General features: G+C 44.0%; 1 protein-coding gene across 4 annotated transcripts; it reads left to right on the top strand.

The window, feature by feature from the left end:
* Positions 1–139: 139 nt before the first annotated feature.
* On the top strand, positions 140–21,263 carry ADAMTS13 (ADAM metallopeptidase with thrombospondin type 1 motif 13). Of its 4 annotated transcripts, none has more exons than XM_048053835.2 (30): positions 140–796; positions 1,117–1,183; positions 2,011–2,291; positions 2,494–2,635; positions 3,010–3,146; positions 3,763–3,846; positions 3,932–4,056; positions 4,800–4,946; positions 5,273–5,407; positions 5,944–6,094; positions 6,406–6,510; positions 6,986–7,137; positions 7,266–7,329; positions 7,902–8,028; positions 8,252–8,400; positions 9,751–9,871; positions 10,563–10,643; positions 10,908–11,089; positions 11,538–11,673; positions 13,405–13,534; positions 14,242–14,431; positions 15,121–15,238; positions 15,600–15,729; positions 16,327–16,506; positions 17,092–17,296; positions 17,831–18,140; positions 18,489–18,635; positions 19,129–19,305; positions 19,653–19,837; positions 20,115–21,263. In XM_048053835.2, exons 1-30 carry the CDS (start codon positions 722–724, stop codon positions 20,271–20,273), a joined length of 4,392 nt encoding a protein of 1,463 aa, XP_047909792.2. In that variant the 5' UTR covers positions 140–721; the 3' UTR covers positions 20,274–21,263. The 4 variants fall into 4 exon arrangements, with proteins under 4 accessions (XP_047909792.2, XP_013049424.3, XP_013049422.3 ...); XM_013193970.3 differs by having other exon boundaries at positions 3,007–3,146; positions 15,124–15,238; XM_013193968.3 differs by having other exon boundaries at positions 3,007–3,146.
* The last annotated feature ends 1,117 nt before the right edge of the window (positions 21,264–22,380 follow it).

The following is a 22,380-nucleotide window of genomic DNA, read 5'->3' as shown; positions in this document are numbered from 1 at the left end:
CTGGCGGCCCCTGGCGGCTGCGGGAGCGGCCGGCGCTGAGCCGCCCGTGGGGCGAGCCCTGAGGAGGGGGGAGTCTGGGGCTGGGGTTTGAATAAAGCTGGGGCTTCAATAAAGCTGGGGTTTCAATAAAGCTGGGGCTTTCACGAGGGTATTGTTTGTGTGCTTGGGGGGCAGGTCCCGCGGGCTGGCGGCACCCCGAGGGCTGACCCGAGGTCCTGCTTTAGACGCGGGTGGCAGACCCTGCTGTGTGTGCCCTGTGTGGCCGCCATCAGGGCCTGGCTCGTGGTTTCGAGGTGCTGCGTCTTGCCATGCCTCACGGTCTGTCCAAGTCCACCTGTGAGGCTCCAGCATGGTCGAGGTGCAGGGAGCAGCAATGCACAGGTTGAACAAATTGGAGCCCAGTTCCGCCCCCCCACCCTGCAAATTGTGCCTTGTTTATTTGGCTGCTAAAACTGGCCCAAAGCTCCTCTTATGGCTGTGCTCTTTGGCTGTAATAAAGCTGCAAACGTTGCGCAAAAGCTCTGCCCCTACAGCTGTTCCTGTAAAACCTCCTGCAGCAGTTCAATTCCCCCTCGACTGTCCCTCTCTGCAGAAGATCAACTCTCCTGTTTGTTTAAACTGTGTATTCTTCACTTCCGTTCCACGTGATGCCTCGGGCTAAACATTTTAATCACCCTTGGGCCAGAGTTTACTCTGCAGCACTGGTTGCAATTCTTCCAGCATGATCATCAGCTTGATGATCCGAGCTCTCATGATGTTCCCTCTGGGATTTTGTTGGCCATCCATTCTCCAAGAGGTAAGTTTGACCTCCAGAAAATGCAGTTTCCAGGAAGCCTTTTTTATTTCTAGGAAAAAAAAAAAAAAAAGGAGAGAAAACACAATGTGTTCTAAGCCAAAATGTATCAAACCTCACTAATCAAGAAGATAAAGTTATTTCCTCTGGGTGGCCATTGTGCAGCATATGCTCAGTGCAAAATAAAACCATTAGAACTTGGCATCGATACTTGTTGAATTGTTTGCTGATGTTCCTTCTAGGTTAGGTTCAGTTAAATAATAGTCTTGTATCCATTTGTTTTTCTTTAAAAAAATAAAGTAAAGCCATTCTTCTTCTTGCAGAAATTTCTCAGAGCTTTGGATCCGGAAGATATTTTCTCTTATTTTGGAACCAGCTCAGTGTCTGATGGTATGCAGAGCTCCTTCCTTCTTGATGTTGGAACACATTTGTCAGTTTATTTCTAATCCCGTACATTTGATAATGCTAAGAACGCTTATTAACTAACTCTGTTCTGACAAGCATTTAGCATTTCTGAGTTGCATTACTCAGTGAGGTAATCTGTGTCTCAGTGTGTTGAAGAACTGGGTCAGTATTTAAAATCTCCTAAAGGAGATACAATAAATCTTTTTACGCATTTCTGCTACAGTCCTCGTTCTCTGTATTGATATATTTCTACGAGATTAACGCATCCAAGTCATCTGAATGGGAAGCTATAAACTAAGAATAGCTTTAAATGCACTTGTTATTTTTTTTAAATAAACAGATGGAGAGACTAGCACTCTAGGTCTGGATTGGTGGTAGTTCAGAATAAAGATACATTTTGAACTCCCAAATTCTTGAAGCAAGGATGTTGTTGACTTGTGAGTTCATCTAGCGCACTTTCCAGTGTCTCTGTTTGGGTTATGATTATTCTCACTCAGTAATGCTTAACATCTGAGGAAGTAAAACTGTCTCAGCCTTTGTCAAATGAGCCGTTCTCCTTAACAAGGGAGCAGAAGCACAGATAAGTCAGAAGCTAGTTTCAGAGCTGTTGTCTGTTCCCGGTCAGAGTACCCTGCTTTGGAATAGTTGAACGCACAGAAGTTCTTTGACTATTGGCAAAGTGACCTCAAAAGGCACAGTTGTCAGTTGGAGAATAATTTTTTGCAAGGATACAAATTATTATATTTGTTTTCCATGTATCATCATTTCTTATAACCGTTCCCCTTGTTCTGGTTTTGTTTCGTTTCTTTCAGTACCCGAGTTTGTGGTTGCTCAGCCAAGTTGCCCTTGTAAAGAAGAGCACATTGGGCTGACATGTCGAATTCAACATTGCTCCATTAAAGCTTGGGGAGAAGTCTATGCCTTTGAATTTCTAGAGGACCATGCCCTCGTTTCTTCTTCCTTTGTGATCAATCAAATGGTGAACTCTTCTTTTAGCATACTGAAGCAATTCTCAGGCAACTGCTTTGCAGGTGGAAAGCCATCACTACCTCCTGGGGCTGAGTGTAGAGTCACTTACTGTGAAGGGCAGCTGGTGAGTATGCACTGAACTTGTCAGCTTTTCTTACAAGTATTTACAGCCTTTGCAGGTTTGCAGCTTGATGCCCCACACATGTGTGAACCATCCATTTAATAAATCTGAGCATTACAAATGAGAAGCAGGAAGGACATGATAAGAGTTCTCCATTGTAGTAAATGTCTGGAATAACTCAGAGATGGAATTTCATTTCCTTTAGCAAGGAGTCGTCATTACAGATGAAGAAAAGATTCATATCAGGCCTGTCAGAAACAAAGATATGGCCCTGCTGAAGGATCTTGGCTTCTCCAGTCCCCACATTCTCTTCAGAAGTGCCAGAGTAGGATCAAGTACAGCAAGAGGTAACATATTTGGAAAGGAAGCCCTGGTTGTTCTGCTCTGAAAAACTGTCTTCTGGTAGTGGGGCTGCTTGAATGAGCTGAGGAGAAAGATTTGTATCTGCAAGTATATGATTATACTTGATAAATGGCTCTCACCTCATTGAGGTGTAAACAATGTTTTTCATTTAGGTACTTGTTATTTGGATAATATAAATATGTTACCAAGGGTGCAGACAGGTGAAGAAAACCAACAAAAGTGTGAAACTTGGGCAAGTGACTGTGAAAGTAGTCGTCTATCAGTACTTTAGTCTTTCAGGAAGAGGGAGTGAATCTGCAGGATCTTGTATGCTGTCTTGCATTTTAAACTCCCTGCGTCCCTTTTTGCTGTTCAGCAGGGCAGTTTCCTTCTCGCCTGCAGAAGAGGGCTGAGGGAGCTGTCAAACATCTGGAGCTGATGGTCGTAGCAGGTCCCGACGTTTACTTGCACCACAAAGAGGACACGGAGCGATATATTCTTGCAAACCTGAACATTGTGAGTAGTTTTCTGTTTGGACTGCTGTTCCAGTGTAAGAGCTCACAGTGTTGCAGGTAGATTTAGCTCTGTGGATGCACTTCCCAGAGGTGTCTGTGGTTACCTGCTCCTATTACAGAGCACTGCTTACATGCAGGGTGTTCGTTTGTGTTTCATTGGGACTGCACATCAAGCTTACCCTTGTTGAAAGAGCTGCAAAAGGAAAAGTGAATGTTAAAAGCTCTTCATTTCGTTACTAATCTAATTACACAGATAATATAAGATACAGTAGCAAGAGTTTTATCACCAGAGACTTGATTCAGTCCCTCTCGATTTCAGTGAGGTTAAGCCAGATCCATTGAATTTACTCTCCTACCCTATGAAATTTGTTTTCTGTGCAGATTTTTCTCTCTGTTTCAGAGTAGCTGATGAGTCTAACAAGTTATCATCAATTGACAGATTTATTTTTTTTTTACATTTATGTTGCTTACTTGATTGTACTTCCTGGTGAATTTATATTTGCCCTTATAGTTACCAGGTGTGTTAGCTTTGTAATGAGTGCACCCCTGTAATTTGGAATAGATACTGGAAGTCACCGAGATGACTTCTTTACTGAATCTTTTCTGTATCTTAACAGGGGGCAGAGCTGCTGCGAGATGCTTCGCTGGGTGGTCATTTCAGGGTTCATTTGATGCAAATGCTTGTTTTGAGGGAACCGGAGGTAAGCAGGGAGGGCTCTGTTCAGATGTTGTCTGGGGCTTTGCTAAAAGCTGTATGAAATGTGCAAATGTATGATCTTACTTCAGGTGGATGTAAACATCACAACAAATATCACCTCTTCACTAATCAGTGTTTGCGAGTGGAGCAAGAAGGTCAACCCCCAGAATGACTCTGATCCCCGGCACGCTGACATTGTGCTGTATGTGACCAGGTACTGAAGCTCCCCTGTCCTGGCAGGAGACTGGAAATCAGTCTGTTGGTGTCCAGCTACCAGCACAGTGACACTGGTTTGCACAGCACCTTTGAAGATGGATTGATTCTCCTGCCCGTGGTGTGGTTTGTCAGAGGTGCTGTTTCCCCATTTTCTGGAACAAACTGGAATATTTTCCAAACACGGACCAGGCAGACTCAGTGAACATTGTGTACTTCCAGTGCAGCACAGTCAAATCCACTGCAGCTTTTTGTGGGCAGAAATGTTGAACGATAGCTGGAAAGGAAAAGCCACGGGTGTTTACAGAAGTTTTCTAGTGCTACAGGGATTTTCTCAGAATCAGACATTTTGTCTGACTTTCAGACTCCTTGTTCTAAATTTCCTTGACTAAACGTGCTGAAGGCAAGCTTTTCTTGAATGTCATGGCTTTGGTTTGGGGCTCTTTCTTCAAAAAGAGGATGATACTGCTCTGTCTTTGGCAAATAGGTTAGGTTGTTTCGTTCTGTTCTGCTTGTCTGGGGATGTGAGGATTTTTTAAATGTAGAATCACCAAGAATTTCGAACAATAGGGATTTGTGGGACCCTTCTACTACCATCTTGCCCTGCGGACCTTCATATGACAAAAGAAATGTTAGCTAGCTGACTAAGTTAGATCAGGAAGGTGCAAATAAATTTGTATGAATATCTAGTCCTGACTTTGCTAGTTGCAATGTTTCTTTGCTCTTTCCTCTCCCTTACTTTAGGTTTGATCTGGAGTTACCTGACGGGAACAAGGAGCTACGTGGAGTGACTCAGTTAGGGGGAGTCTGCTCGTCCTCCTGGAGTTGCATTATTACTCAGGACACCGGCTTTGACCTGGGAGTCACCATAGCCCATGAGATTGGGCACAGGTCAGTGAGGAAAGTCAGGGAGCAGCACAGATGGGGGAAAACGCTCCCTGGTTTGAAGAATTCAGGAGAAAGTAAAGGGTCTTTTGTCATAACGGTGGGTTTCCTATAGATTATGCAAAATTTTTGGAAAGAGTTCCTTGCATTTCTTGCATTCCTGCAAGTTCTACAACACTTAAAAGCTGCAGAGAGAAACCTTTTGTGACAACTGTAGGAGGAAAGGCTGCAGAGGGAGCTCAGCCCTTGCTTAGAGATCAGAGAGAATAGAGGTGCTAAGGGAATGAAACCTCTGGGTTTCTTCTCAGGGCTCGGTGCTTTTTCTGTTACAGCCTTGGAATCCCCCATGATGGTGAGGGGAATCAGTGCAGCAGCAATGGTTACATCATGGGTTCAGCAGGAAACCACAGTAGCATTGACCTTGCCTGGTCCCAGTGTAGCCGAGAAGAATTCCTGGCCTTCGTCAGGTAAGGGAGTGGTTGAGTTTTGTGTGCATGTTGTGGGAGCACAGCCCTGTGGGGGAAAGTCAAGGAATAAAGTAGGACTTCCTTAGAAAATGAGGAACTGTGATGTATGTGGGGTTTGTTTATTTCTTATCACTTGAGTCTGTTGCTGAGGTTAAACCCAGTCTTCGCTTCAAGTAGCTGGAAATTGCTTTGGTTAGTGACTAACATGCCTGGGCTGCATTGGACTCCTCAGACACTAGCTCACCCTGGAAATTTTATTTAAAATGTCAGAGCGCCTAGGTCTAAACATACATTGTGGGCTGTGAACTGGCTGGGTGAGGAACAGGCTTGGGTTCTTGTTTTAACCTCAGCAGTGGAGAGCTGTGAGTGTCTCCAGGCAGCTGCTGCAGCTAAATCCATCACAGCCCACAGTAAGCATGTGTTGTCTGGGAAAGCAACAGCCAACTCTCAGAATGAAACTCAGCAGAAGTTTGCAAACATGTCATTGTCCTTACTACCCACAGCTGGGAAAGTGATATTTCTTATGTCTGTATCAGCACAGGCCAAACAAACTGCTTAAATGACCTGCCGGACATGGACGGCAGCATCCCTGGATGGAAGCCTGGCTTATACTATGGAGCAGATGAGCAATGTAAAATAGCCTTTGGGAGTGTTGCAACCGCATGCACCTTTGCTGACAGCAATGTTGTAGGTAGAAAGTTTCTGTCTTGTTGGGGACAACAGGGAAATGTTCTGGAGCTGAGATTCAGAGAAAGGGAGCTAGAGACTTTGTTATTACAAAGGGACTGAAGGTACTTTTCTGCCTCAGATTCCTTGGCAAAGAGCAAACCTTAAAAGGTTTTTAAAATGCTTTTATTATTTCCGTTGCTGGCCTTCATCCTTGTTGGGTAGCTGTGTGGACATCTGGGACATGCACCATTTAAACTGAGCAGCTTTTGTGATGGCAGTGTTGATGAGCCTAAGTGATTAATTGAACTTGTTTTTTTTTGTCACACCAGGACATATGTAAAGTTCTCTCATGCCATGTACAACCAGGAGACAAATCCAGTTGTACTCGGCTTCTTGTTCCCCTCTTGGATGGTACCGAGTGTGGAATCAATAAGGTGAGGAGGCTGCTGATGCTCGGATGATGAAAAGAGTGGGTGCTATGGAGCTTGTTAGATAGCAAGACACTGTCTGTGGCTGGATGTTACATGGGACTCAGTGCCTCTTGGACAGGGAGCTAAGGCCACACACTCAAGTCACAAACTGGTACAAGCTGATCTTGGTGTTCCATGTTGTCTTTATCTCTGGAGTTGCTTTGCAGTCCTATAGCCTATATCTAAGCTCTTCTCCAAGGCTTTGCTTTCTACTTGAAGTGGCATAAGCTCTTTATTTAAATCTCAATCTCATGTTATCCTATAATTAGGAAGGGGACTTTTCTTTTCTAACCTCTTGTGAGAAGGTGCCGTGTTCATCTTGGGATTCTCTGTGACAGTCTAGCTTGCCAAAAGAGGGATTTATTGCCACCCTTGCAGAAGCTAGCTCTGCTGGGTTCACTGTGGTGCTTCTGCCAATTTTGTGTATTCTTGGTCTCAGTGGTGCTTCAAGGGACGGTGCAGCTCTCTGGAAGAACTGAACCCCATGGCTGTAGTCCATGGGCAGTGGTCCAGCTGGAGCCCCTTTTCTTCCTGCTCCCGCAGCTGTGGAGGTGGAGTTGTGATAAGGCAGAGGTTCTGTAACAACCCCAGGTAAGAGGTGTGGGTCTGGGGAGTTTACAAGGTCTCTTGGCCTTTTCAGGGCCCAGACGTCTGCGTTTTGCTTTTTGCTTGGGATGAACCTGCCTCTGTAGAGGAGCTATTTTCCTGTCATTTTTCAGGCCTGCTTTTGGGGGACAGGAGTGCCAGGGCAGCAGCATCCAAATGGAGATGTGCAATACTCAGGTAATGCAGCTGATTGCATCTTAGGAACTTTTTTTCTTAATGCTGTTTAACCCTTTGAAAGCTGTATGGTTCGGAACTTTACTTCTCAAAGCTGATTGCTGTGGGAAGAGAAACTAAAGATCTGGCATATTGTCTCCATCTGTTTGACAACAGGTGAGGTGTTTGTTGCACTGTGTCTGAAGACAACCGTGTTATTTAATAGCATTGTTCATATGTAATGAGGTATTTTCTCTACACCTTTATAGCAGGACAGACACCAAGAAAATAGTGACTCATGTAATGCTAGTTTTCTTCAGAGGGACATTCTTATATTGTTCCTATTTTACTTATCACCTCTACCCCCCCCCTTTTTTTTTTTTTATTTGTATAAACAGCAAAGATCAGCTTCTGAACACAATTCTCTGCGTATCCTGTAGCCTCACTTTAAAGTGGTGTTCTTTACTTGTAGTTGTTCTGATGTTTTCACTTACCAGCCACTGTTTTCTGCCTATGGCTAGTGAGTGAAATGCTGCTTGGGATTCTGTGCTCAATAACCTCTTTTCATTACCTGTACAATTCTCTCTGGGATGCAGGCCTGTTTGACGACCCAGCAGGACTTTATGGCTGAGCAGTGTGCAGCAACAAATTTAAAGCCGCTGTTTCTCACCAAAGAAGTGCCATCCTTTTATACTTGGACTTCTGCTGTTGGCTTTGCCAAAGGTAAGGAAAGGCTGAGAAACCATGGTTTCTTTGTGAATGGGAGTTCTGATGGGCTTAACTCTTCTTCCAAATCTAAAGGCCATTTCACTGATGGTTTTAGTTTTCAGGTAAAACCTGGATGCTGTTTCTATCAGATTCTTTTGACTTCTTCCTATGGTTTGATGGCCAGTTGTGTGTTTTTCTGAAAGAGTAACTCCTTGGTCCTCCTGTCTGCCTCCTCCAGGGGACATGCAGTGCAAGCACATGTGCAGGGCCGTTGAAAACGAATTCATGGTAAGCCGCGAAGACAGTTTCATAGATGGAACCAGATGTGAGCAGGAAAACTCTCAACACCATGGAGCTTTCAGTCTGTGTGTAATGGGAAGCTGCAGAGTAAGTGACGAGAATCCAGGTGAACCTCTGACGTGTAATCTGTGCTAAGTCACTTGAGTAGGAACCAGGGGAAGAAACACACTGTGTCCCAAACAACAGAGGGAGTACTTCTCAAAAGAAGAGAGTTTTGCTGTAAGCTTATCGGATGTATTCCAACTAATCTAGTGTTATCTGTGCATCCCCTGCCCTCTAGATAAGACATTTTGCTAATTATGCATTAATTAGATAAGGCTATTCATCCCTAATCCATGCAGCAATTGGTTTATGCCCTCTTTGAAGACACGTTGTTAGTTGTTCAGTTTACATGGTATAAATAGCCCTAGAAAATGCTGACTCTGGAGAGATCTTACATGATTTGAACATATCTGGTCAGTGGAAAAGTAAGGAGGAAAACCTAGGAATCATAGCTCTGCAAATTGATTGTTGCATCAACAGTAATTAAAATTGAAGTATAACTTTTTTTTTTCTGGATTGGGAGTGAGAAAGGCATTCTTTCTCCCTCTCAATGTGTGGATGTTAGTAACTGTGCCCACTGTTGGCCCTGTTGTTTTGTTGTCTGTTGTTTTTTTTGGTTTCAAATATATACTCTGTAAATTTTATGTTTTTCTGATTCCCCTGGTGTTCAGAATGCTTTGTAATGCATTTCCAGCTAGTGAACAGCAGAGGGCATAGGCATAACCTATTCTGATTTCAGCTGTTCTGTTGGCAATAGTGATAAATATGTATGTTACAGCAGCAGCCAAAGCCTGGTATCGGTGCCTCTAGCATAAATTCAGCAGTTGCACATGTTTTTCTGCTAAGCCTGCTGAGATCCTCCTGTAGCTTTGTGTAAATTTGTCTTGCTCGTAGGAATGAGGATAGAATCCCTGTTCTGAGCTCCATGGGATTGAGGGACAGGCTGAAAGATGTGAGCTGGGTGTGTATTTGGGGAGCTAAAGGTTCCTTTAGAACCTAACATTCATGTTTAATGTTTTCCTGGGTGCTTTTTTTTTTCTTTTTTTTTTTTTTTTTTTTTTTTTTTTTTTTTGCCTCCAGAAAAAGACCACAGAAGAGAGAGTAAAGAACTTTAGATTTAGGTCACAGGAGAAATCTTTCTGGTCTGCTTTTTATGGGAAAAATGAATTCACACAATTAATGCAACTTTGTGCTCTCAGCTAAGACTTTCCAATCCCTAGCTTTGTGAGCTGCTGCACAGCATACCTAGGTATAAATACACCTTTGCCTGTTTGTCTTCTTAAATTCAAATTACAGATGAAAAAGGCAGTTTGAGGAACTCGGGCAATGTTGCTTTCGCTTGCTTGTTTTCTTCACAGAATAGGCCAATCTTGACAGACTCTCCTCTTTGCTCAGGCATTCGGGTGTGATGGCCGGATGGACTCCAAGAAGATGATGGACTCTTGCAAGGTCTGTGGGGGCGATAACTCCACTTGCACCAAAGTGAGCGGATCTTACACAGAAGGAAAAGCTAAAGGTGTGTAGTCCTCAGCCTCAACATTATGGTACTGTTTGTAGGAGATGCACAGCATATTAAGTGTTCTTAATTTTCTTTATGTGACTTCTTGTTTCCGCTTCTGCTTGTTCTTTTTTTATGGAGGATATGGTTTTGGAGTATGGGTAGTCGAGAGAAGGGAGCTAAGATCTGTGGCAGTCATGTAGCCGTTGTGTGGGCACAGTGACTTCTTTTCACAGTTCTTCTCTGGACATGGATGAGAAATGTAGCCATTTGGGAATTCGTGCAAATTCATGGGATCTGAGAGCTGTGTCAGATGCTGCCTGAGATGTTAAACATCCATTTGGGAACTGATCTGGCTCTTGCAGTATCACACATAGATATACGTAAAAAGAGCAAACGAAAAATGAGAACAGAACACAGAATTCAGTTGTTTTGTTGTCTGTATTCATCATTACTGTGTTCATGCCAAGCTGATAGAGCTAAGGTCAGTGTGAATTTAAGCCTGCTGGCCATCACTGTTGTATCTTTATTTTTTTAGTATTAGCTGTATAACCTCTGTCTGCAATAAGATCTGTTGCTGCCTGCAAGGCTCGTCCTGCAATAGATAATGAGCTAATAAGGTGAAGCGGGGTTGTAATCCCTTGACTTCTTAAAACAGGTACAGTGGGGGAAGGTGACCTTATGTTCTTTTTTTTTCCCATCCTTTCAGAGTATGTTACATTTTTGTCCCTGCCTTATAACGCCACCTTGGTCCATATTATCAATCAGAGACCACTCTTCACACATTTGGGTGAGTTGAATGAAAAGGAGAGGAGGGAATACAGGCAGGGCTCAAACAAGCTTGTAAAAACAAGCAACACTGGGAGGAAAGTCCTTGATGACGCACTTTTTGTGGGATGCTCTTCGGTGGGAAGTGGTAGCAGCCATGCCCTTTGAGATACCTGATTTAGATCAAACTGGTTTCTAACAAATGGGCAGTGCGTAGCTGCCAGCACCAGGGGATTCTGTGTCTGCATCATATCACTTAACCTCACTGCTACTTTTGCTCCTCTAGCTGTGAAGGTTAAAGGTGAGTATGTGGTTGCTGGAAAGGGAAAAATCTCATTGAATGTCACCTATCCGTCGGTTCTGGAGGACAGACAGATCAAATACAAAGTGTTTCTCACCGAGAACAACCTGCCAAGCCTGGAGGAAGTCCATGTGGATGGGCCAACCCAAGAAGAGATTGAAATACAGGTAAATAAACATAGAGTTGGAACGGGGCCAGTCAGAACTTACCAGGCTGAATTTGTGTGGCTCGACTGCAATGCAGAGCCCAGGTGTGTTGAGCTTTGTGCCCAAAGCTGCTGCAACTGGTGTTCTCTAAGAGTGATGGCCTTCCTCTTTTTGGGAAATGCTGAGGGTGTACTGCCTACAGGTTTTCTGCAGGCCTGGGGGATGGGTGCGTGGGGAAAAGGCATACTGAGTTAAACCTTTTGCTTGGCTTAATCTTTTTTTTTTTCTTTTTCCACTGCCCTGTGCGCAGAACTCACAGTCTAAGTACTCTCACTGCGTCTGGCAAGAACTGATTGCCATAGCATTAAGGCTCAGGACTGGATGGAAAGGGGGACTATATTCTCTTGTCTGTCCTGAGAAATGACCCTGAACTGATCTACATATTGACCACAACCTTTTCTTTCATTAGGTTTATAGAAGGTATGGGAAAGAATATGGCAATGCCACCAACCCAGACATCACCTACAGCTTCTTTGTGCCAAAAGAGAATCAGACATATATGTGGATTCCTCAACAGGGGTCATGTTCAGTGACTTGTGGGGAAGGTGAGGCAGGAGTACTCAGTCCTTACTTCTTATGGAGGTCTGGACAGACTTAATTTGGCTGGCTGATATTCACCCAGATCTTCAGAAATAAGTGTGACTTATCAGTGGTAGATACTTGGTTAGAAGTTATTAAACAACTGAAATTAATTTAAAAGTAAATGCTGGAAGTGAGCTACAGTTGCCAGTGCTAAGCTGAACTAAGGAAAAGGGCAGTACAGCTTTTGAATTAAACTAGCAAATCAGTGAATGAGCCGATGAAAATGATATTGAAAATGTTTTATCCTGAAGAGGATTTTTAAATTGGTTTTAGCCTCCCTTCTGGCTTTAAGACTCAATTTCCTCAGATTTTTCGAAGTTCTTGACGACTGTAATTTGAAGTTGGTTAAACATCAAAAATCTGAGACCAAAGTATCCAGTGTCTAACTAAAGCCTTGGAGCTAATTATAAAGATTCCTTCTTAGAATTCTATTCCTGTGTTGTGGCTAATCCTTTCTGTCTCGCTGTAGAAATCATAGTGCAGATTGTAACAGAGTGCTCTGGTAGATGGTTTGACATCTTGTTTACCAGATAGTACAGATGACTCTGGCAAGCTTTTTGAGACTTCTACAACAAAGATTTAGTAAATACATTACAAGTCAATCTTTAGGACTAGTTATGTCTGGAGAGCTTTTCTCCAGTAGATTCTGTAGGTGAACTGTTTGCTGAAACCCTGAGGTAGAGAACTCAAAATGCTGTAAAGCCTCCCAGCTATTATAGTCACTAAGAGAAAATTGAGAAAGCTGGTTCTTAAAATAACAGGGAAGGCTGAGAATCCAAGATGAAATTGTGTCTTGAGAGCTGAAAGTTGTGGTCAGATCCTCCTTATCAACAAATGTTATTTGAAAACAAGATGGGTAGTGAAAAGATAACATTACTGACTTATTCCTGACATTTTGCTTCTCAGGGTCATGCTCTTTGGGATGCAGGAATGCCTTGTTGGTAACTCATTCACTGCAAAGGAGGCTCCCTACAGCTTTGCTCATAACTCTTTTTGAGTTTGGATCTTCACCCAGTTTACCTGTTGAGCTCCTTTCTGTAATGTCTTTCCACAAATCTGGAGCAAGTTTATTTTGAACTGGGCACCTTGTTAAGTTCAGTAATGTTAAAAATCTTGTTTATAGCTGTAATTTATGAATATTCCATGTCTTGCATGGCACAGGAACTGCAAGTCTGCGATTTCTCTCCTGCTACCCCTAATCTGGTTCTGAATATTGATGATCACTCTGAGGACATTGGCACGGTGTTGTCTGGGTACAGGCGCTGTGTGACGATATTACATGATAAGTCCTACAGGAAGTCAAATGGCTGACTGTTAGGGCTTATTTTCAGCAACCTGTCTCATCAGTCAGACATCAAGATCGTTTGAAGTAATTTGGACCAAATTATGACTGATATCCTTGCTCTTGCAAATGGCCAGTTTAGAGTGATCTTTCCATTTTGACAGCGGATTATCCATCAAATTTTTCATCTTCTGGGGTGTTCATCTTGGAAAGTCACTTTAAAACTCTTAAGGAAAAGTTACATCAGAAATACGAATTTTGTGTGTTTTCAGAAGGTCTGCATTCCCAAATATACCACTTTTTCCTACACAGATGATTTAGATAAAGCAAAATTACAGGATCTTCCTAAAATCATAGAGGTGAACTGTTCACTTTGTTTATAACTTCCTTTCCTTTTCCTTTTGTATCCCAGGGACACGACCAGTGAATCACGTGTGTTTTGACCAGACAAAGAATGAAACAACAGAGGATCAGTTGTGCCTGGAATTCCCCCAACCCCTTTCAAGGCACGAACCCTGTGCCATGGAACCATGCCTGTACAGGTTGGTGTTTCTGAAAGCTAATCTGAATTCTCACTCTGCTTCTCCTTTCTCTGCAAAGTCTCTGCAGTTTCTTTTTCTGTCCCAGTCTCTGCAGTTTCTTTTGCATTGCACAAGGTGAAAAAAAGGGGAGGTGTAGAGGTAGTTTCTTCTTAATTGTAAAGACATAGCTGATTCCAAACCATGTTCTGTCTTCCCTGGTCCCATGAAGTAACTGAGATGCCAATTGAAGGAATGGGAAATAGCTCTTCCATTTTTAATTTATTTTTTACAGTAAGTCCACTAAGTAAAAATAATGCTCGTATACTTTGGGGGCATGGCCAGTGGAAGATGTCTGATCACATCCTTTCCAAGACTGTGCAAACAAAGGTTTGATCTTATTGTGGAGTACATCCTTGTGTTAATTAGACTCAAAAGAGAACCGAGAGCCAAGCCTGCACAGACATTGATCTCACGGACATTTTAATGTTTAATAAAAGGGGATTACACTGTGAACTATAGTTCTTTGGCTTAGGTGCTTTTAGCCCTAGAGAGGTGTCTGTGCAAGGACTTAAATTTCTGGCAGTCATTCTCTCAATTATATCCAGAATAGGCCCTTGAAATAGAGAAGCTGAGTACTTTGTATGACCCATTTCTGCAATCAGTGGCATGAGTAATAAACCTCCGTGATTCAGATGAGAAATAGGGTGATACGATTACTTCCCATTTAGGTGGAAGATATCTCAGACAGATGAATGCTCTGCTGTCTGTGGAACTGGCATTGCACAGCAGAATCTGACCTGTGTTCAGCTTCATAATGGGATGGAGACTGTTGTGGATGACAGCTTATGTCCAGCAGAAGAAAAACCCCTCTCCGTTGTGCCGTGTGTGGTTAACATCTGCCCTTTGGGCTGGGACAAAGTGAGTTTATTGGCTTGGCTTTCAGGAGTTTTACTAAGACATTGAGGCTTGTAACCCGCAGGAGGCTACCAGTTGGAAAGCACCGCGTTACTACAGTAGGCTGGGATGGTGGTTTATAGCAAGGATGTCCGTCCAATTAAAGGTTCAACTTGTGTCTTTAGAAAGCTCTGTCCCTTTTAATTTATGCTACTGGATTCAACAATTATTAGTGGTGGTTTGTTTATGGCAGCTGTTTACTTGATTCCTTCTTTGTTTCTCCTCAGAGTCCAAAAAAAGTCAGAAACAGAAATAACTGTTGTTGCTCTGATAACTACTTCACTGTCAAACAGAGAGGTTCTGACATGGGAGGGAAGAGTACTAACAGGGAAGAGGACTTCTCAGCACTGGACGCCTGGTCCAAACCCATACTGGGGAGCCACTGCCAGGTTTATGTTTACCAGTGAGGAAGAGGCTGCTTTAGGCATCTCTGTTCAGCCTCAAGTAGTGTTAATTAGGATGGCTCTTGGCTGTTGGAAGCCTTTATTCCTGGGACTTAAACTTGTAGGCTCTGCAAAAATGGAAAAACTGCTTAAATGTGCCTGTGAATATGTTGCTGGTTTGATCTGGAGGTATCCCCTGGCTTCATTAGATCAGGACCCATGGCAAAGCAGGTGCCAGCGTTGGTTCGGTTCTTTTTGTTCTGTTCTGAGGAGGAAGACACACACTTGCTTCAGACTCCGGAGTCACTTGGACATATCCAACTGGAAAATCAGACTGTGTATGTCTGGAGCCCTCTAGCTGGAGAGTGTTCAGTGTCCTGTGGTAGAGGTGAGATCTTTCAATGCTGCAGAAAAACGTTACATGGCTGTACGTGTGAGCTCAGACCTAGGAACCTCAGGGACCTGGTCATTTCCCCTCTACAGATCAAAGTGCATGTGTAGCTGTGGTCACAAATTTCTTGAGTCTGGAAGAGACAAGGGGGTCTGGCGCAAGACATGGAATAGTTTAGAGGGCTGTCTGGCTGTTGCTGTGTTCCAGAGTTGGGAAAATGAGTGGAATGAGCATGCCTGGGGCTTGAGCAGTTTGCTTGTTTTGTACACACAGACATGGTTGGCACTGCTTTTGTTACTCTGTGCTTATTTTCAAACCTTGCATGCATGCCATGGAGTAAACTTGGTTCCTGTTCTAGGTGAGACTCAGATACAGTATGTATGTGTAGCTTTTGACACCAAAGAAAAAATCCAAGAAGAAAATTGTCATCCAGTGCCAAAGCCAGAGAGCAGGGTGGAAGTCTGCAATCTCGGTCCCTGCCCACCAAGGTAAAGCAGTTACCGAGGGACAATGAGCCAGTTAGAGGTTTTTCCTTCCTATTTGTATGTCCAGTGACATAGCAAGTACGGGTTGAGCTACTCTGGAGATGTTATCTTCCTCTCCTCAGCTTTGAAAGCAAGAGAATGCCCTGGCCAGCCAGCTGCAAAAACAGTAGCAGTGGTCCATTCTCACCAAACTAACGGAGTATTTCCTGGGCTGATATATTCTCAAGCAGAACTAAGTGAAGTCTTTGGAGTTTAAGTCCAGGGGAAAGCTGAAAACCTCTGAGGAAGTGGGAACAAATAATCCATGACTGCAAAATGTGGTGACATGTTTGCCAGCCACGTGGCATCAAAGAACGTAGCTAGTATTAAATTCTCTAAGAATCTGGGGTAGCTGCTCTGAGAACTAGAGGAAATTGATTGCACTTTCTTAGGATTTCAAGCTGCGCTCAGTGAGGTGACTGGTGATCTCTCAAATATTAGTAAGTGCATATGTGTGCATTAACAGAATTCCGGGTGTACTTCCATAGACTGGCTGGGTTTAAAATCCAGGGAGGATGGGTAACAGCTGGGGGTGCTCACTGACGGCTGCGTTGTTCCCAGGTGGCATTACAAAATGGGCTCATGCAGTGCAAGCTGTGGAGGAGGTGTGATGCACAGGGTCCTCTACTGTGCAAGGGAAACCGGGGAGAAGGCAGAAGAGATCATGGCAGACACCCAGTGTGACGGTTTGCCTCGCCCAAAGGAGCAGGAGCCATGTAATTTGGAGCCGTGCCCCCCAAGGTCGAAATGGTCACATGGACCACACGAGTGGTTGTTTGTAAATGTGTGTGGTGTGATCTAGGGTATGGCTTAGGGTTAAGAAATGGGGCAGAGCTTGCCTTGGCCTGTTTGCTGTGTGACTGGACTGTACTGGGATCTGAACTTTTTTTTACGTGCTGCAGGATGCCACTCCCAGGACCAAATAACCCTGGGTTGGTTTTTTAATCTGACTGCTTACAGCGTTGTGCATTTTGGAGGGAGATCCAATTGCTTTTGTTGTTAAGCCTCTCTATGTCACCCTGAGGAGAACTGTAATGGACACAGAGCAAGACTCCATGTACACTTGGAGTCTGTGTGCTTCTTGTAAAATGTGAATGTCCTTCCTTTGGGTCCAACACCAAACCTGTTCCAGAATGCCTAACGTTGTTTCAGAGGCTGCTATAAGCACTGCATGCAGCAAAGTGTGTGAGCTGGAGGGGTGAAGGAAGCTGCTGAGAAGCAGAAAGGGGGGAAGGATGATGGGGCTGCATTATGGTCTCTATGGTGAGAAATAATAGAGGGTAGGGATTCATCCCTAACTTCATTTTTCTCCTTGTCCTCTGTTAGATGGAAGACAATCCCAGCTGGCCCGTGTTCCTCCAGCTGTGGGCTTGGCTTAGCTGTTCAGCTGGTCACCTGTGTGCAGGTTCACCAAGGCAAAGAGATTTTGCTGGAGGAACATTCGTGTCCTGTGTCAGAGAAGCCCCTTACCAGCATCCCCTGTGTCATCCGAAGGTGCTCTTACGAATGGAGCTTCAGTGAATGGACAGAGGTATCAGCTCCTGTTCAGATGCAGTCCTTGGTTTCTAAGTGCAGCAGTTTTATAGCCATTCACTTTCATAAAGGAAACAGGAGAGAAATAACCACTTCTGCCTTGTGTATTTACTTCCCACAGAAATGCTAAACTGTTTCTAGTTTTTTCTTCTTTTTTGTTTTCCACCCATTCCTGTGGCCTTTATTTAGCAGCTGTAGGTGTGCTTCCTGCATTTTTCAGCTCAGGTTTCGGCTGCTGTTTAATAATGATCTTTGGCATGCATTCTTCTGGAATGCAGATCTTCTTGGATCTCTTGAGGAAGTGGTTCTGTAGTTCAAAGATATAGTTTAGAGGATCCCCCGGGAGGTGGGCCAGCTTTGCTATTCCCATCTTATAGATGGTGAAACTAGAGTACTAAAAGGCCAAGTGGCAGAACAGCATCAGTGAACAACAGATCAGAACCCTAGATCGTGCCTGAGCAAATAAATGTATTTATTTCTGACTACCAATTGAAATGTATGTATAAAGGCCTGTGGGTTTCTTCCTCTGCAGTGTTCAACTTCATGTGGGAATGGTGTTCAGACACGGCAGGATTTCTGCCTCAACCCGCTAACCCGTAAGCACGTGAACCCCATCTTCTGCAGGCACTTCCCCAAGGCCATCGTGCTACGTGGCTGCTTTGCAGGGCCCTGTCCTGAGCAGGTGGTGGGGACCAGGTCCCACAGAGCAGAGCTGCAGACAGTGACACCAGCCATGCATCCTACGACAGCTGCAACCGCTGAAAGGGAGAGATACAAGGACCTGGGTCTTCCTCCTTCTGCCGTGCCAGCTGTCCCTCAGGAGCAGACAGAGACCAGTGGAGGTGAGGAGGGCATGACCAAAGGGTCGAGATAGCTACTTACTGTGTGTGGCTGGGTTCCAGTGACCCTACTGCCATACACAGACAGGAGCACGGGAGGGAATGTGCCTGCTTAGGAGGGACCGGATGCCATGAGCTGTCCATGCTGTCTGAGCCAGGAACAATCACTTTCTTCCCTTGACTTCCCAAAGCTCTTCTGAGTTGAGACTCAGTGGGGCAGCAACTGGCTCTTCCTGTGCTTTACCTGGAAGGTGGGCACACTGTTGACGCTTGTCTGTTTACTGTGCCATGAAAGGACTGAGTGCTGTTATCAGCATCTGGATGTGTTTCTTATCTGTCTCTGTTTCACAGGTGTCTGTGGAAAGCTCTTCCTTAATGCCACCGGGGTCATCAACATGACAGGTGTAGACAGAAGTGAGTGCACTGTGGCCATTGGACGTCCTCTAGGGGAGGAGATAACACTCAGCGTTCTGGAGAGCTCCCTGAACTGCAGTGCAGGTACTGCCCAGGGCTAACTGGGAACTAGCCTGGCCCTTTGGGAAATCTGCACATCGTTTGCCTGCATGCCTTGGTGCCCTCAATGGCTTTTGCTGCCTTGTGTAATCTCTGAAACCATTTTATAAGTTTTTCTGTTCCACCAAGTCTTTGCTAGACGGGACTAAACTAAGATGATGCCTTTCCTCCTCCTACATGATGATTTCGTATTTGTTATTATTATTATTATTTTGATAGATATGGGATTAAAGGAATTTATGGGGTTAAAGAAGCTTCCTACTTTGGCTTGTTAAAAACTATGTAATGTACCCTCTTGTTGGTATCAATATGGTTAGATTAGTTAACTGGACTGTTTCATGAAAGATTTCGATAAGATAGGGGCAAGAAGCATAAATTACTTGATTTCTGACCTCTGTAATATAGGAAACTGAACTGCATTCACACCTATCTCACGTAAAGTAAAAGTGTTTCTAATCCCTCTGCTCATCCATTCCAGGTGAAGTCGTGTTGTTTTCTGGGCGAATGATGTGGCGGACAGGCTGCAGGAAGCTCCCTTTGTCACTGATAAATTCCAGAACAAATACATTGATTGTGAAACAGCGTGTTTGGCTGCCAGGAAATGGTGTTGTTCTTCAGTACAACAGCAGAAATGCAACTAAAAAATATTACCAAGGTACCTCACTGAAAGCTTCGCTATTGCTTTAAATTAGGGGACCCATGGCAAGGCCTGCAGAGTTCCATAGATCGTGGTGTCTATGGGAATCTATGGAAACCTTGCTCCATCTCTAAGAGCTAATAAGCCCCTTTTCAAGGAGTGTCAGAATGGATACTATCTGTGGACTGCCCCTCTGTTTTAAAGGCAAGCCCCCTGCAGGTGTTTGCTTATGCTTGGAGGTTCCCAGATGAAAATCCTCAGAGAAACTTTTCTGTCTGTGTTTAATTTAAACCATTTTTTTTTTCTTGGAGATACCGGACACATCTCTAAATCATTTTCTCTTCTTCTCCCCTTCCCCCTCTCAGACTGTGACAAGCAGCTGTTTGGTCCCCGAGGTGAAATAGTGAATCCTGTGCAGTCACCTGGTCAAAGGCATGAAGCAGTGTGTCGGACCTTCATTAATGTGGCTCCTCAGCATCGCATAGCCATCCGAGCCCTGTATATTGACCTGGGCAGTGAGAACAACCAAACCCAGTTTAATTACATCCTGGTGAGTCAGAAGCCCAGAGGGGGTGGTTTAGATGGGCAAGGACCCATCTGCTCGTAAGAGATTTACATCCAGATGCAAAGCTCAGTCAAGATCGGAGAGGTCAGACTGTTATGTAAATGTAGATGTGAGTGAGCACTACTTATGTCTACCATATTTCTTCTAACATTTATATAGGGTAGCTTTTCCCCTGAGTGACCAATTGGCAAGACCCCAGTATTTTGTGGATGCTTGACTTGTAGGCTATAGTAATATAATGGTTTGGTCTTTCTTTATTCAGATCCGTGACGTAAGCACCATGAAGACAATGGTGTTTCATGGGAGACAGCAATTCTTCTGGCAATCAACAGGAAGCCAAGCTGAAATTGAATTTCATGAAAACGTTAAGGAACACCGAACCAGTTTCTGGGCTGAATATCATGCTGCTGAACCCAAATAAAAGGGGAAGAAAGGCTGTGCTCGAGTTAGTCACTGCTGCCTGCTCACTGCTCGAGGTCACACAAGTCATTTAACCTTTTTGCAATTGCTTCCCCATCTACTGAGTGAGAACAGTAATATCTACTGACTCTGCTGGGATCTCAGTTAACACATACAGAGTTTATGCAAAAGACACGTAACTACCAAATATTTAGCAAATAGTCCTCATACAGACCTATCTGTGTTGACTGGTATTAATGCAGTGTCTGCAATTAGTGTCTTGGACATTGAGGTCTCAGGGTCCTGCTTCTGTTACATGCTGTGACCTTTTAGGATGATCACTTTATTTCTCAGTGTCCCCTTAGAAACCTCTGTATAGCAAAAGTAGCTAAGATTATGGTTTAACAATTAAATTCACTCCCCTGCAGTGGAAAAGCTCGTTAAAATGAGGCCCATTGAAATTCTGGGAAATTATAAAGAAAACAAAGATGTGTAGGGCAGCGGGCTTTAAGAACAAGAGGACTAGACAATTGTATGAGGGCAAGTTGGTCTCTTGGCCCAGAAGGGCAGTGCAACACTAGGACAGGTCACCTGGAATGCTGATGGAATTGCCATCCTCAAATGTCTTCAGGACTTTGCTAGACCAACGCGTGAACGGCCTGGTCAAGCACTGGTGACAGTTGGCTTTGTGGGGAGGAATAAATGACTTCCCGAGGTCCCTCCCCAGCCCTCACGGCTGCGGTTCTGTTACTGCATGTCTGACGGTGATACCAGTACTTCTTTTCTATGGGAAAAATAAAAGAATTCTGTCTCTTAATGATGGGTTTGGTGCCAAGGGATATTTACTCAGATAATAGTAGCTGTGCTAATAATCTGCTTGTATCTGCATCTCAAAGGAACTGTGCACTGAGAGATTGTTGAGACTGCGTGATACAAGTTGTAGCAGGAAGAGGTATTTTAGAACAGTGACAAATATTCACTCAAGTTTGACCTAAATATATTTCTAAAGTTGTTGTGTGGTTTGTTTGTTTTATTTAATGTCTTGAACATTTTGAAGGATTCTCCTACTTCGGTACAAGTCCTCATCAAAATCTTAGTGTTCTGCTGAAGGGATCTTTTCCAGACCTGAAGCCTGGCTGGACAGGGCTGCCCCTACCCTTCACGCTGGATACAATAAACGGTTCTGCCTGGGCAGTTTTAATCCTACCTCTGCTTTCTTTCAGCTGAATTCTCTGACATCTTTTTGCAACCACAAAATCTTATTTTCTTCAGTCTTCTTAGTAATGGTTTTTGCTGGTTCCGCCTGGATTTTTTTGCTTGCCAGCCTCCAGATTTACGTTCCGTTCCTGGAAGAGCTAGAAAGTAGATTCTTGAAGCAAGATCCTTGAGGAACTGAATATATCAGCTGTCCCACTGCAGTGCGTGGGTGATACAGGCACTGGGCCTTCATTTCCTGTCTAACAGGAGACGTAACAGTAATGAAAAAAAAAAATCCTTTTCTTAATTCTTTTTTGTAACCTTTTAGCAGATGGGATCTGTCTTCCCACTCAGCTCTGGATCCCAAGTCTCACTGCTATTTTTTGTTCCAGATCAGCTATGCGGAGTCTCTGGTCTGCAGAGATGGGCTCTGATTACTGACCGTATGCTCTATGTTCATTTGCGAAATGTGCAGCTGCTGCCTTTATAATTTAAAAGAATTAAGGGTGTTTCAGTGTACCAGTTGTTCGGATACCAGCAGGTTGCCAACTGGGACATCTCTGATATGAGAAGTCCTGCTTCAACTCCCCTTTTCTAAAAACCTGATTCCATTCAGATTAAGGGGAGTGGTTTGCTTTTTCTTGAGGGCACAATTTTTGTAACAATTTTCACATTCAACTCTCATCCATTCAAAAATTAATTTCTCATTCCTCTTAGCATACACAGGGATAACAGCAGGTAGTGGTTAGGGGAAGCAGGACCCAGGGCTCCTGCTCTACTTCTGACTTTACTGCGTAACATTAGACAAATCGCTTCACCTTCTGCTGAAGCAAAAGCTCAGTCCTCAGAGAGGTAAAGGGAGTGAAGACAGAGGTAAGAGCAGAGTGCAGCCTGCTGTGTGCTTGCGTTGTTGGTACAACTGAGGCACGGGG

The sequence above is a fragment of the Anser cygnoides genome, chromosome 20, assembly GCF_040182565.1.
Source record: "Anser cygnoides isolate HZ-2024a breed goose chromosome 20, Taihu_goose_T2T_genome, whole genome shotgun sequence".
NCBI classification, from domain to species: Eukaryota; Metazoa; Chordata; class Aves; order Anseriformes; family Anatidae; genus Anser; species Anser cygnoides.
This window is presented reverse-complemented; position numbering and strand designations above follow the sequence as displayed.

What these genes read in the sequence shown, in the direction of transcription:
- ADAMTS13 (XM_013193968.3), top strand. Translation starts at nt 722, where the DNA reads ATGATCATCAGCTTGATGATCCGAGCTCTCATGATGTTCCCTCTGGGA. An exon ending in CTTACTGTGAAGGGCAGCTG is followed by an intron (nt 2,292 to 2,493) that starts GTGAGTATGCAC and finishes CATTTCCTTTAG; the next exon opens with CAAGGAGTCGTCATTACAGA. An exon ending in GAATTCCTGGCCTTCGTCAG is followed by an intron (nt 5,408 to 5,943) that starts GTAAGGGAGTGG and finishes TGTCTGTATCAG; the next exon opens with CACAGGCCAAACAAACTGCT.